At 42.1% G+C, this 14,684-nt stretch overlaps 1 protein-coding gene across 2 annotated transcripts in view; it reads right to left on the bottom strand.

Moving 5' to 3' along the window:
* Positions 1 to 14,684, bottom strand: part of Exoc4 (exocyst complex component 4) — a 768,512-nt gene that overhangs the window by 43,690 nt on the left and 710,138 nt on the right. For both annotated transcript variants that reach the window (XM_052721855.1, XM_052721856.1), the window contains exon 17: positions 10,277 to 10,436. In XM_052721855.1, the coding sequence (XP_052577815.1) occupies positions 10,277 to 10,436 (160 nt within the window). The remainder of the gene's footprint in view (positions 1 to 10,276; positions 10,437 to 14,684) is intronic.

Raw genomic sequence — 14,684 nt, 5'->3', positions numbered from 1 at the left:
GAGAGTAATACAATATTAAAAAATATAGGAAAAAGTGAAAATCAAGCCCATAAAACATTAATTTCAGAACACAGAAAATTAGAAAAAGTTAGATTACAAACAGAGAATACTATGGGCAGGCACATTATGGAAGACGAGAGCAGAGCAGCTTTGTTCCGCATGGCTAGGTGCTTCCTTTCAGCATCTGGGTTTGATCTTTCCAGATCAGGAAAGGGGGGAAGCAGAGAGGGAGGGAGGGAGGGAGGGATGCAGAGGGTGCTTCCCTTGTGTGTGTCTGTAGTTAGTCTACAGAACAACCTTTGGCCTCATTCCTCAGGAGTCATCCAACTTCTTTTTGAGAAAAATGGAATGTATTAAGTAAGTGAGGCTGGACTTAGCCTCAGGGATCTGTCTCCACCTCCTCAATGCTGGCGTTACAAGTGTGGCCACCACACTTAGCTATTTTTATATGTGTTCTGGGGACTGAGCTCGGGCCTTTTACACCCTAAATCACTTTACTGAATGAGCTGTCTCCTTGGTCTGTGCTTCTGAGTTTCAAGCATGTAAATTTCAACACTACATCTTTATTTAAAAAAAAAAAAGGAAGGGGCTAACTTCCAGCTTTTGAGTAAGAATTCTACTGGAGTTAATACATGATCATAGAACGGTGTAACTCAGCTTTCCTGGAAGAAACACGGTCTCACTGGGAGGGTTACTTTAGTTTCTTAAGCACGGAGATTACAGAAGCACTGACAGATAGAAGTGGCATCATCTGATGAGTTTTCTTGGACAAGCTGCTTCTACTTGAGATCTTCACTGTATAATAAGAACACCTGCCATCTCTGCTCATCTTTGACCAAGGCCAGTTCCAGAAAAGAAGCTACAAAGGAAAGACTGCCACTGCCAGGAATCTGGAGGAACCCCAAGCTCTAAACTGACTGGAGGTTATCAGGACAAGAACAGATAATTTAAGGAAATCTTATTTAATCAAGGCCTTCACATCTATGAGAACTCAGACATTAATTACCAACAGGTATTTTTCTGGGAAGATTCTGAGTTCTCATTGTTCTTTGGTGCTCTGTGGAGGATTCGCAGGCTGGTGAAGAATGCTCACCTGCATTCAAAGATCCCCAATTAAACAATTAATCAGAGACCAGTTAGTTGCTGCAATGTATGGAAACTACTTTAAGTATAATAAACTTAGAGAGGCTAGATCAGAAGAAAATAATACAGGCAGAATGGGGTCAAAAGTCAAAAGGAGGTTAAAGTCAAGAAAGTAACATTATTTAAATATACTTAAAGAGGATCCTCAAGAAAACACTCTCAGCAATCAAATTATACACATTTTTGTTTTATTACTGAATTTTATTAATAGGTGCCTTTCCTGACATCAGGCAGGAAAAGCAGTAAAACTCATCACTTAGCAGTTTTCCCTCCTGCTAAGGAGTCAGGGCTAGCTTTTTATCACTACTGAATTAAAGCAACTTCTCAGAACTTCTGGAGGTCATCGTTATGAAGAGAACTTTAGCAGAAGACGAGCTTCTTATTCGATCACAAATCCAGACTGCCCACGGCCAATGAAGCACTGAAGGGGGGCTTGCCAAAGAGACTGGAGTTGGGAAGGAAGATAGGACTGTCGGAAGGACACAACTGCTTAAACAATGACTGGTGAAAAGGATGAAGGGAATATTTTGTTTCTTTCTCTTCTGGCCAAGCAAAGAGAACAGGGTCTGTAGGGGGAGGCAGTCACTGTTTTAAGCCCCATAACTGAAGTCCCTTCAGGTGCAGAGCCTTTCAGATCACAGGTCTGTCCTGATGGGTGTTTCCAGTAGGTGGCAGCATGTCATCGCTAATTCTCTAGCATGTTATGCCCTGGTCACTCCAGATAGGAAAACTTAACAACCTTCCTGCAAAAAAACACAGTAATGTCCCCCTGTAACAGGCCTGTAGAAAATACTCGGACATAACAGCCCCCATTCAACATCCTCAGCCATGCCAGAGATCATTTCAGGACTTAGCAAGGTACAAAGGTCAAGGACTGGACAATGTCCCATTTAGTTTCTGGGCTGCCTCCTAACTCACTGTTACCTTGAGGAAGAATCTGGGTAGTTGACCTCACAGAGGATGTGGAGGATTTAGAAAGAGATACCACTTGCCTTCACTGGGAGGGAGAAGGCTCCGCCCACTGATGGAAAGTAGCACGTCTATGCAGGCAGCAGCAAGGCTGTGTGCTTTGTTGGCTTTTTACATCATCCTCTTCCTGCCTTGTCCTGTGGACCCCTCCTTTCCTCTCCTCTTCTGCAGCTCCTTCTTTCCCATGCCCTTTACTGTCAGGTCTTCCAGATAACTGCTCTCTCTTATTTCTCTTCTCTAAGAGCTTTGGACGACTCATGCTTCCCCAGGTCTGTTTGTCTAATCCCACCCTGTCTGGTAAGCTCCAGTCTCACAGCATTTTACATATGTTGGCACTGAGGACCCTTCCCACATCAAGGCCAGTCCTCCCATTGCGCCTTCTCTTACTTGCTGATGCTGTGTCCATGTCAGACTCTCCAGGGTCACCCTTGACCACTATTTTCTGTCTTCACTATTCTCCCATTCCTTAAGTCCAGGTAGTTGTTTAACTCCTTCACACTTGCCATATCTGTTTTCATTCCAGCCAGCTCCGAGCCTATTCATCACCTGTCTACCACACCTTCAGCAACCACTTTTCCACTGAGGACATTTACCTAGTGTAGGTCCTGGTGCGAGGTCTTGCCTATGGAATTCCCATTCTACTGGGTAGACAAGCCATGGACAAGCAGATATAAAATACGTTAGGTTTAGAACAAGAAATTAATTAGGGCAAGGGAAATGATGAGGGGTATGTTTTGAGTTGTGGGCAAGAAAGTTGAATCCGTAGCCTACCCAAAGGCGATCTCATGTGCCCCAGGCCTCATCTTTCATTGTCCCTCACTTCCTGACTGTGCCTCTTTCCCCAACTCTGGATAATTCCATTTAGTATTAAAACTAAGCATTACTTCCTTATAAATTCTTCCCTGATTGTTCACCTCTCAGGATGATTAGGGAAATGCAAAAATGCATAGGATAGTTCCTTGACAAAGTTCTCTATTAATATGAGTATAAAACCTGAGCTACTCATTTTCTATGTCAAATCATTTGGGACTTTTAAAGCTTTAAAGCTCAACATTAAGAAAAAAAAACTTACTGCAATCTTATTCAGCTAGCATACAATTTCCATATTTGAAGTCTAGAGTTCAAGATCATTTAACATATTCGAAGGGTTGTACAACCGCCTGTAGAATCCATTTTAGAACATGTTAGTCATTCCTGAAGAAACCTGAATCCACATTTTCATTTTCTCACAACCTCCAAACACTAAGTGACTGCTAGCTTGTAGATTTGCCTATTTTGGACATTTCACATAGTCACACACAATGCAGCCATTCATGACCAACTTCTTTAATTTGGCCTCGTGTTTAAAGGTCCATCATGTATTATGTTTCTGTATTTCATCTCATTTTATGACCAAATAATATCTATTTTATGGACTCAGATTTCATTTATCCATCAGTTAATTATTGATATCATTACTATAAAATTTGGGTAGAAATTTCTGACTACATGTATTTTTCATTTCTCATGGGTAGAATTGTTGAGTCATATAAAAAAACCTTTTGAAAAAGGATAAACTATTTTTCAAAGCTACTGTACCTTTTATTTTTCCAATAGCACAAATGAAGCTCCTAGTTTCTCTATATCCTTGTCAACACTTAAAAAAATTATCTTTATTTGATGTGTATGGGTATTTGTCTGCATGTATGTCTGCACCTTGAGTGTGCACTGCCTACAGAGGTCAGAAGAGGGCACTGGATGCCCTGGAACTGTGAGACACTAAGTGGATGCTGGGAATTGAACCTGGGTCCTCTGGAAGAGCAGCCAGTGCTCTTAACCAAAGGGCCAGCTCTTTTTCACATCATTTTCTTCTTCTTCTTTTTTTTAACTGTTGCAGTCCTATGGGTATGAGTGGCATCTCACTGTGGTTTTGGTTTTCATTTCCCTAATAACAAATGATGCTGAACATCTTTACATGTTCAACATACATTATCCACCTGTAGATCTTCATGGCATGTCTTTGACAACAATTTAATAGACTATTATTTCAAATAGTGTGAAGTCACAAAAAGTTGAGAAGTTACATTCATTATTCTTACTAATAACATCTTATACTAATATGGCACATTCATCACAAATAATGAACCAATATTAATATGCCATCATTAACTACAGCCCAACTTCATCCAGACTTCCTTTGTTTTTACTGCATGCTCTTTTTATTCTAGGACCCCATCCAGGACAGGACAGATTTAGCTGTCATGTCTCCTGGGTTCCTTGTGCCTGAGATGGCTTCACCAACTTTTTTCTTTGTTTCTTTTCTTTCTAAAGACTTTGATATGGAGGAGTGCTGGTCAAGTATCTTATGGCTAAAATTGTATACGAATCTTTCCGATGTCTTTCTCATGATTTGAATGTAACACAAGCTTGGGGAAAGACCACAGCGGTAAAGTACCAATTTCATTACAGGGTATCAAAGTCACATATTGTGAACATGATTCATACATGTTGATGTTGACCTTGATAAACAAGAGGCTACCAATTTGGCCTTTTCTATATCATAGTAGAGACATTCTGGCTGCATTTTTGTTTGCTCTAATCACATCTAGGCTACTAAGAGAAGCCTGTTTCACTTGAAGCTGGCTCCTACTTTAGACAAATTACATAGGAAAGATGAAGGGATACAAATCAAGGTATTCCAAGCCTCTGGTCAAGTCTATCAGCAGCCCGTTCTCTGTAGTGAGCTATTGTAACCCAGGAACATGTGACACAAAGGTACCTCCTTCAAACACTCCTCTGGACTCCAAGATTCCTCTTTTCCTAAGCTCTTTACCTTCCTTAGTAGCTGTTTACTCACTCTCTGCTGGAGCTTTTTCAGCAGCCCAGCCTCTAAAGAGCAAGGCAGTCACTAGGCCCAATTCTCAAAGACAGCATCTTTTTTCTCTACTTCTCCCAGCCAGATCTCAGTTCTCACTTTTTCTTCTGGCTTCAAACCCCATGTATATGCTGATGGTTCCCAAGATCTTCTCTCTAGGCCAGACTCTCCTCTACTCCAAGTTTCTTACTCGAGTCCCTCCTCTTACCTCTATTCATATCTATAAGAGGCATATCAAACTGAATGTATCAAACTCAAACTTTGGTATCCCCCACCATCTACTCAAACTCAACTAGCTTTACCCATAGTCTGGCTCAGGACATTAAAACTTCATTGCTTTGAACTGCTCAGAAGAAAACAGAGTCACTGGTTCACCCTGTCAGCTTGACTACTGCAGTCCAGCCTAAGCTGACTTCTTCTTACTCTCCCCAGTGCTGACTGGTTTGGATCACCATTGTTCACCTGGAGAATGTCCACCTGCTGCTGCTTTCTAATGGATCCTTCTGTTCATGCTCGAGCCTTTACCTTCTTCTCCCAAGTCCTCTGATTTTCATCAGAGCAGACAGGAGGATTCAGATTGTGGTACTCTTCTGCTTCCAGTTCATTTCTGCCTCCTAATCATTAGCAGTTTTCTACTTCTTTCTGAGTAAAAGTCAATGATGTTACAATGACCTTCCAGATCTCAGCCCCTTCGAATACATTTATGATCTTACCTCTCCCGGCTCATTCCAGCCACAGTCACCTTTCTAGTGCTTTCCCGATCAAGCATGCGCTCCTCTGGTTCTCCTCCTTAGAGCCCCTTTCCTGCTATGGGCTTTCCCTAGACCCACTGCAGGCATGTTCCTGCTAGGACTTTCATGAACACTCTCAGTGCTCATTTCTAAGCTTAGTTTTTCATCACAGTATGTCGGAAAAACTGACATATTTTGCATTTTACCTATTAAGTTTGTATTTTGCCTCACAAAAATGCAAGTTCATCAGAACTGACATACTCATATCTTCTGACACACTTTACATTTTACCTATCTATTAGTTTGTACTTTGCAAGTTCCTCCAGGGCAGGACCAAGAGAGGACACACTTCTGAAAAATATCTGTTCATTGACTAAAGGAATAATGATGTAAAGAAATGTTTTGTTCTCCATTGTACAATTGGTTCCCTGCCACTTCCGAACCTCAGCTTTCATTTCCTTATCTTTGTGAGGTTTAAATGAAGACATTTGTTTAATGAAATGCAGAATGAGGGGCGGGGTGAGGCAAGGAGCCATAAATCTTAATGAGGAAAGCAAGAGGCAAAGCAGTATGGGAAATACAGAACAAAAGGAAGAATTGCCAGGCTTAGCAGCTATGCCTTTAAAGCCAGCACTTGGATACCAGTGAGTTCCAGGGCAGCCTGGTTTACATAGCAAGTTCCAGGCCAGCCAGTGAGAGCCTATCTCAAAAGGCAACAACAACAACAACCACCCCAAACAAACCAAACATTTAAAAAACAAGCAAAACCAAAAACCAAAAAACCCCTGACAAATCCAAACCTAATCCAAACCCAAACCCACGCTCTCCCCACGACAGAAGGAAGACTTGAGAAAGAAAAGAGGACCTGGGGAAAAACTCTGGGCTATTCCTTTTGAATTAGGGCTTCACCTCATCTACAACGCCTGCTAGATAATCCTATCAGACCTTGTTACACGTCTGCTGTACACTCCATCTTCCTACCACATGGACTCCAGGGCAGCTTTGCTGACTTACTTCTGTAAAGGAACAGGGCAGCTCAAGTTTAGATGAGCTTCTGACAGACGGAACCACACCCCCACATCCCCACCCCCCACCCCCACACTCCCACACACACTTAGCCAAAAACTTTCCAGTTAATCTGCTATGATTTTCTTGGGCAGAAGTCCTTTGATTCCAAAAATTAACAGTAGGATAAAGAGTCAAAATTAGAGCAAAATGTAAGTGATCTTCATCATGGAGGGCAGAGCTGTCAGTAATCCTGGCAATGTCCAGGCTGTCTTGATTCTCTGCTCACCTAATCTACCCTAGGAGAGATTAGAGTGCAGTGTGTATAAAGAGATAGACAGCCATCCCCAGGCAGGAGAATCAACTGAAGTAGAATCATTCCACACCCCTTCATTCTCCAGTACAGAAAGATGCTATATGTTTGGCTGGCCAGGAAGGCAGTGGCAGAAAAAACTACAAGTGCTGTACAACTTCTTGTTAAGTCAGTTTTCTGACACACGGCGACTGGTGATTAATTACTTGTTAGAAGATAACGTTTCTATAGAGATTCACTGGAAATACAGATGCCCTTGTCCATGCTTGATTAGACACGCTTGAGGAATGCCAAGGCATACTACTGCAGTCTGTTAATTCTGCTTGTTTAGGTATTTATTCTACACAGCTTCAAATTTGGTAGAATTGATAGAGCCCATTTCAGAAAACTATCCTCTACCTCAAAAAGAAGAGGAAAAATAAACCTATAAAATATGTCCCTATGAGAACAAGAGCAAATCAGACAGAAAGAGACCATGGACTGGGAGGGCTATGTTACCTACTTTTGGTATTATCTTCTGGTTTGTAAAAGTGAGAGACACTCTTGTTCCTTATGAGTAGATAGAAAGTTGCCTATAAATGCTGCTTAAAACTTTCAGGGCAGAGAGCCTAACTGGTCATCTTACAAACTCTTCATTAGCCTTGATTTGGCATATACCCACTTTGTCACCACATCCAGTGATCATTTACTCTGTTCCAAGCACTGAGGAAACAGTGTGAAACTCCCCGTTTAGTAAGAGGAGATGGTCTCTGAACCATCTGGAGCACAGAATCCCATGCTATATGTTTACACCAGCCTGCATAATCCATTAGAGAAGAGGGATAACATTAGATACACCCCTCCCTGGTGGTCATGTTCACCTTTTACCTACTCCTTGGACATAATTCAGAAATCCAACTGTGAAAGGCATGACTGAGTTGCCGTTCAATTATATCCTGCAGAAACCCTTCACTGGAACATAGCCCACTGATGCCAATCTCAGTGCTACCCTGTCAGGGCTTCATGATGCAGACGCTGGGTTTTCAGTATGTGTTTGGGCCCCATATTGTCTGCCAAGAACTGTGTTAATTTACTTATTTCAGCTAAATAAAAAAAATCATTTAAAAAAGGATGATTGAATTTAGGAATTATATTCCTCAGAGAATTAGTAATGGCTCTTTGTATCCCTCAGGCCTCCATGTTCTTAACTTCCCCTTGTCAATGTTATTATGGATAGACTAATTCAATAATGAGATCATTTCCCCTAAGAGCGGCCAAATAAATGCAGCATTCAGTCACACCTGGTTTCCCTAATCTGAACAAGGGAGGCTTTCCACCAAATTTATCCTAAAACATGGAATTAAATGAACACACACACACACACACACACACACACACACACACACACACACACACACACACTTACTTTCCTGCAAATAGTAGGAAAAATACAGGAAAAGAGAGAAGCGAGAGAACCTAATGGGTAGCAATACAACAAACAGACAGAGAAGAAAAGTTAAAAAGGACTATATGTGGGCCACTTTCAAAGCAAAGAGCCCCCAGTACAAATGTCTTTATCGCCGTCAAAGTCACATGGCACTGTATAATTCTCTTAAATACTCAAAAACTGCTTCATTTTTTCCTGAACTTCTAGAGGAATCTAAAAGTCAAATGGAAAGAAACAGAAGTAATAAATAAGCAGAAACATTCTAGACTACTAAAAAACCAATATTTTCCTAGCTAAAAAGGCTTTGAAAATGAAGTTCATGGACTACTTCACCTAACTGTAAGTAACAGAGCATTCGGGGAGGGGGGAAGAAGTTGCTAACGAACTGTCATCCACATTCTACAAAACAGCTTGAACTGTCAATAAAACACCAAAGGTTTGATTATTTAATAAACAATGTGGAGACCAGATAAGTAAAATAAGATTAATCCTAGTATTTGAAAAAGTGTCATAAAAGAGAACATTAAGAATCGAGACAAGCAAACCTTGAGAAGAAAAAGGGCAATGACTCTTCTCCCAGTTGGAAGAAAATTGGACAGTTTCCAACCGGGGCAAAGTAGAAGCAGTGTCAGAACAGGCACATGTAAAGCTAACTTCAGTATTTACCAGGCGAGAAACAAAATACAAAAACTCTGACATCCAAAGTGATTAGAAAACAAATTTCAGTTAATTGTACCATGGATTTGTTTACTTATTGAAAGTAATATTTTCTAGAAGCATTAGTATTTGAAACATCATGTTTTCAAAGATTATTATTGATATGGGAAAATGCAATGAATATATTTTAAGTTACATTAACATAGTTACAGTTTTGTAAAAAGAGATATCATATGCATGTGTATGTATGAAAATTCACATACTTTTGTACTGTGTACATGTACTCAAAGCAGTTGTACTCAAAGCCAGGAGAAGGCAGACCAGATATCACTGTCTCTAGGCCAAAGGTTTATCATCTTATATATCTTGTAAAATGTGCATATATTTCTCTTTTACTCAGAAAAAAAGTCACCAATGTTTAATAGCATGAAAACCTTAAGTTTGAGGCCAGTGAGACACCTCAGCAGGTAAAGATACTTGTCACAAAGACTGATGACCCAATTTCAATCCTAGAACCTCCATAGTGGAAGGAGGGAACCACAAGTTGTCCTCTGGTCTATCTCCACACACACTCTATGGCATACACTCCCCCACCCCACTCCTCCCTACCCCTGACATAAAATCAATAAAGGTAAAAAATATTTAAAAACAGAATTTAAGTTAGGCAGTGATAAAACTAACATCTGGAGGATGTTAAACTTTGAATAGAGTTTTGTAGAATTACTGTCTCTGTCACGTGAAAATACTGCCTTCTTTTCTTCTTTTCATATGTGTGTGTTTATGATAGGAGTGCATGAGTATGCTTGTCTGAATGGATGTGTGTGTGCTTACATGTGGAGACCTGAGGTTGATGGCAGACAGCATCCTCTGCCATTCTTCTACCTTGTTTGTGGAGGCAGGGTCTCCCAATCAATCCCAGGTCTTGGTCTGGGGAATCTTAGTCTCTTCCTTCCAAGGCTGGAGTTACAGGAGGACTCCCATACCCACTCATACAACATCTACATGGATTCTGAGGATCTGAACTTTGGCTCTCTTGCTTGCACAAGTACTTTAACTGCTGAACTATTTCTCCAGCCACATTTCTTTCTTTTAATAAAATAAGTCTCTTTTTAGCAAACAGAAGCTCATTACAGGCAATGAGTTTGGTGTAAGAAACCTAGCCCAATATTCCCTCATACCTTGCAAAGTCCAAGTCTGCCTCCCGTGACATAGTGATGTTGGTCAAATTCTGCTGAAGAACAAAAATGTTCCTACACATTTTCTTGATGCCAGACTCACTGATGCGCCGGAAGTACTGGGCTCCATTAATGAGGATGCAGGAGATGAGGTGTCCCAGACCTGAGGGGTCAGCACAGTGCAGTGAGGAGACAAAAAAGATATATTAGTGGCATCTGGCTTAAACTTATTCATAGGATTGCTCTTTTTCATCCTCCACAGGTTTAAATGACTGAAGAAAACATGTATCCCAGTTGCCACAGCAAATCTTACAACGATTTCATAATACTTCTACAATGTTTTAGTAGTTGCAAATGGAAAACTTAATATAGTCAGCTAAATTTGGTATAGCCACAGCCCAGCACTGTAATACTCACCTAAAGCCACCATCCATAAGGGCTTCAAGAAAAAGCCAGGGTGCTATAAGCTATGGACATAAAAAGGAACTGTACTGTATGTGCAGATATTTGGAGAAATCTGTTTGGTCTCTCCTACTCATGAAACAGAGGAGGGCACACATTTGACCCTGAACATAATTGGGAGCCTATGTATATAAAAATAAGTCAGTCCGAAGGTGAGCATTATGATCGATAATTCTAATATTTTGCCTTCCATCACATCAGTAACTCGCCAAAATGACGGACGCAAAGGGAAAGAGGAGGGGCACCCGCTGTATGTTCTCCAGGCCGTTCAGGTAACACGGAGCTGCTCCTTTGGCCACTTACATACAAATCTACAAGAAAGATGATATTGTAGACATCAAGGGAATGGACACTGTTTAAAAAAGAAGGCCCCGTAAGTGTTACCATGGCAAAACCAGAGGAGTTTTCTAAAGTGTTACCCAGCATGCCATGGGCATCATTGTGAACAAGCAAGTTAAGGGCAAGACTCTTGCCAAGAGACTTAGCATGCAGACTGAGCACATCAAGCACTCTAAAAGCTGAGACAGCTTCCTGAAGCAGGTAAAAGAGAACGACCAGAAGAACAGGGAAGCCAAAGGGAAGGACACCTGGGTTCAGCTGAAGCACACTTTGTGAGAACAGAAAGGAGCCTGAGCTGCTGGAGCCCATTCTATATGAACTTATGGCCGAATGTACAAAAAAAAAAAAAAAAAAAGACCTGGACTGTAAACAAACAAACAAACAAACAACAATGCTAATCTTTAAAAAGAATCAATCAATAAATATGGGCTCCTGGCAACAATGCTAATAGATTTCAGCATTGGCAACAGGGTGAATGCATAACACAGTAATGGATAGAAACAGAGCATTTAGGAAAAATAGACTGTGAGTTCACTGTTGAATTCCCAGCAGACATCTACAGATAGTTCTGGGGTCCTATAAATGGTTTGTTTTTACATGTGAAAGATTGTCCTATTATCTTGCTTTGTTTTGTTTGTTTGGAATATACATATAATACATACATACATACATACATAAATATACACACACACACGGGATCTGATGCCCTCTTCTGGTATATATATATATATATATATATAGATAGATAGATAGATAGATAGATAGATAGAGAGAGAGAGAGAGAGAGAGAGAGAGAGAGTCACATTTTATGGGTTGGCCTCAAACTCTGACACTCCTGCCTCCACCTCTCAAATGCTGGGATTACATGCATGTGTTAGCATGCTGGGTAGGTTTATATACGCTAGGGATTGTTCCAAGGCTTTTTGTGTACACTAGGCCAAATACTCTACCAGCTGAGCCAAATTTCCAGCCCCTTGTGGACTGTTTCATAGTCTATGTAATTTGGCAGAGAATATCTGAGGACATCAATAAACTAGAAGGACTCCTTTCATCTTTTTGGTTGTGAATCTAGCCTTTAATGTTTGAACCATCTTTCTAGCCCCAGGACTCCTTTTGGATAACCATATTTAGGCTGAGGAGTGATGGATGGTTCAATACAACATAAAGTAGTTATAGGTAACCACCTTTAGAAGATAGATTCAACTTTAAATGTTTCTTCATTCAGATTGTCCCAATTTTGCAGAGTTGGCCTCTAGCAGGGTACTGTCCTCAGAACTCAAGAACCACCCCAGGTAGTACACTGTTATTGTCATCTTCCTCTCCTGGAGCCGGAGTCCCTTCATGGCAACTAGACTCCGATTAGTGACCAGTGCACATCTCAGGTTCAATGGCTGCCTCTAGCTTCACAATGGGTCGCTCCTTGGCTGAGATCAAAGCAGAAGAGGCCAAGGCCAAGACAATCTCTCTTGCTTTAGCTATTCTCAACCAGTAATTCTTCAAGACTACAGACCTGTTTGTGCTATTTACAGTGAAGAAAGAGATTTGGGCTCAAAGGAAAAGAAACACAACATAGACTTGTCATTTAAGCTAGAAAAATCTTTCCAAGTTATGGTCTGGTCTGCCATGGTACAATATGGTGTGATGAAAGTGTAAAGTGTAGATGATGATGGGATATATCTGATTATTAAGGCATAAAATATTAATAACTTAAAATATCATTAAATAAATGCAAGCACATGAATAAGACCTATGGAGGTCCAGGGCGTGGAAGAATCACACTAGGAGGAAAGAGAAAGCTCTGTGTGGTCAGAGAACAGGGACGGACCCCGACGGACACAGTCAGAGAACAGGGACGGACCCCGACGGACACAGTCAGAGAACAGGGACGGACCCCGACGGACACGGTCAGAGAACAGGGACGGACCCCAACGGACACGGTCAGAGAACAGGGACGGACCCCGACGGACACGGTCAGAGAACAGGGACGGACCCCGACGGACACAGTCAGAGAACAGGGACGGACCCCGACGGACACAGTCAGAGAACAGGGACGGACCCCGACGGACACAGTCAGAGAACAGGGACGGACCCCGACGGACACAGTCAGAGAACAGGGACGGACCCCGACGGACACAGTCAGAGAACAGGGACGGACCCCGACGGACACAGTCAGAGAACAGGGACGGACCCCGACGGACACAGTCAGAGAACAGGGACGGACCCTGATGGACACAGTCAGAGAACAGGGACGGACCCCGACGGACACAGTCAGAGAACAGGGACGGACCCCGACGGACACAGTCAGAGAACAGGGACGGACCCCGACGGACACAGTCAGAGAACAGGGACGGACCCCGACGGACACAGTCAGAGAACAGGGACAGACCCCGATGGACACAGTGTAGTCAGAGAACAGGGACAGGCGTTGACAGACACAGAGCCTTGAAGCTGCATATGATGCTACAGGTACTCTCTAGTCCAGCGTCACAAGGCTAGCCAATGGCTCATGTCATAACTACTCCCATTTGGGGGTACAATCTCCTTCAGAAAACATTTCTGTCTCCATGGCTCAACTTTAAACATTTCATGGTAAAACAGGATTCACCTATTCTGGGGCAAGGGTTGCAAAGGTGCTGTGGGACAATGTTCTCATAAAGCCAGCAATGGCCATGCACTGACATCTTGTAGTCTGCAGCTTGTCACAGTCTTTAGACAATGTACCTTTTTCTTTTTTTTTTTTTTTTTTTTTGGTTTTTTGAGATAGGGTTTCTCTGTGTAGCTTTGGAGCCTTTTCCTGGATCTCACTTGGTAGCCCAGGCTGGCCTCTAACTCACAGAGATCTGCCTGGCTCTGCCTCCCGAGTGCTGGGATTAAAGGCGTGCGCCACCACCGCCCGGCTAAAATTACATGTTTCTTTTTTTCTTTTTTTTTTTTTGGTTTTTCGAGACAGGGTTCTCTGTGTAGCTTTGTGCCTTTTCCTGGAACTCACTTTGGAGACCAGGCTGGCCTCAAACTCACAGAGATCTGCCTGCCTCTGCTTCCCGAGTGCTGGGATTAAAGGTGTGCGCCACCATCGCCCGGCCTTTTTCTTTTTTTTTTTTTTTAATGATTTATCTATTTATGTACTTTATGTAAATGGGTGTTTTGTCTGCATGTACATTGCACACCAGAAGAGGGCATCAGATCTCATGGGACTACAGTTACAAATGGTTGTGAGCCAACATGTGAGTGCTGGGAATTGAACTTAGAACCTTTGGAAGAGCATCCAGTGTTCTTAAACGCTGAGCCATCCCTTCAGCTCCAACAATGCACCTTAACTGTCCTATTCTGTGTCAAGACACTGACAACTTCTACTATGCAGGCCCATGCTTTGAAAGACAAAACAAGTACAGACCATGCAGGGACATGTGGGAGGACTATGTACCAGAGGCTCTGTGGTAAGGGCCTGGTTCTTGTGGGCGTTCTTGGGAGGAGGTGGGACCTTTGGGAATGAGGCCTAGTTGTGGGGGGGGCATACCATGAGATTTTGGTCTCTTTATTCACTACCCTGGCCACAAGATCAGCAGCTCTGCTGTCAGTTCCTTGTTCCTGCCTTCTGGCCTTACCTACC

Source organism: Peromyscus californicus, unplaced genomic scaffold (genome assembly GCF_007827085.1).
Source record: "Peromyscus californicus insignis strain IS unplaced genomic scaffold, ASM782708v3 Scaffold_6__1_contigs__length_162567912, whole genome shotgun sequence".
In the NCBI taxonomy this organism is placed as follows: domain Eukaryota; kingdom Metazoa; phylum Chordata; class Mammalia; order Rodentia; family Cricetidae; genus Peromyscus; species Peromyscus californicus.
This window is presented reverse-complemented; position numbering and strand designations above follow the sequence as displayed.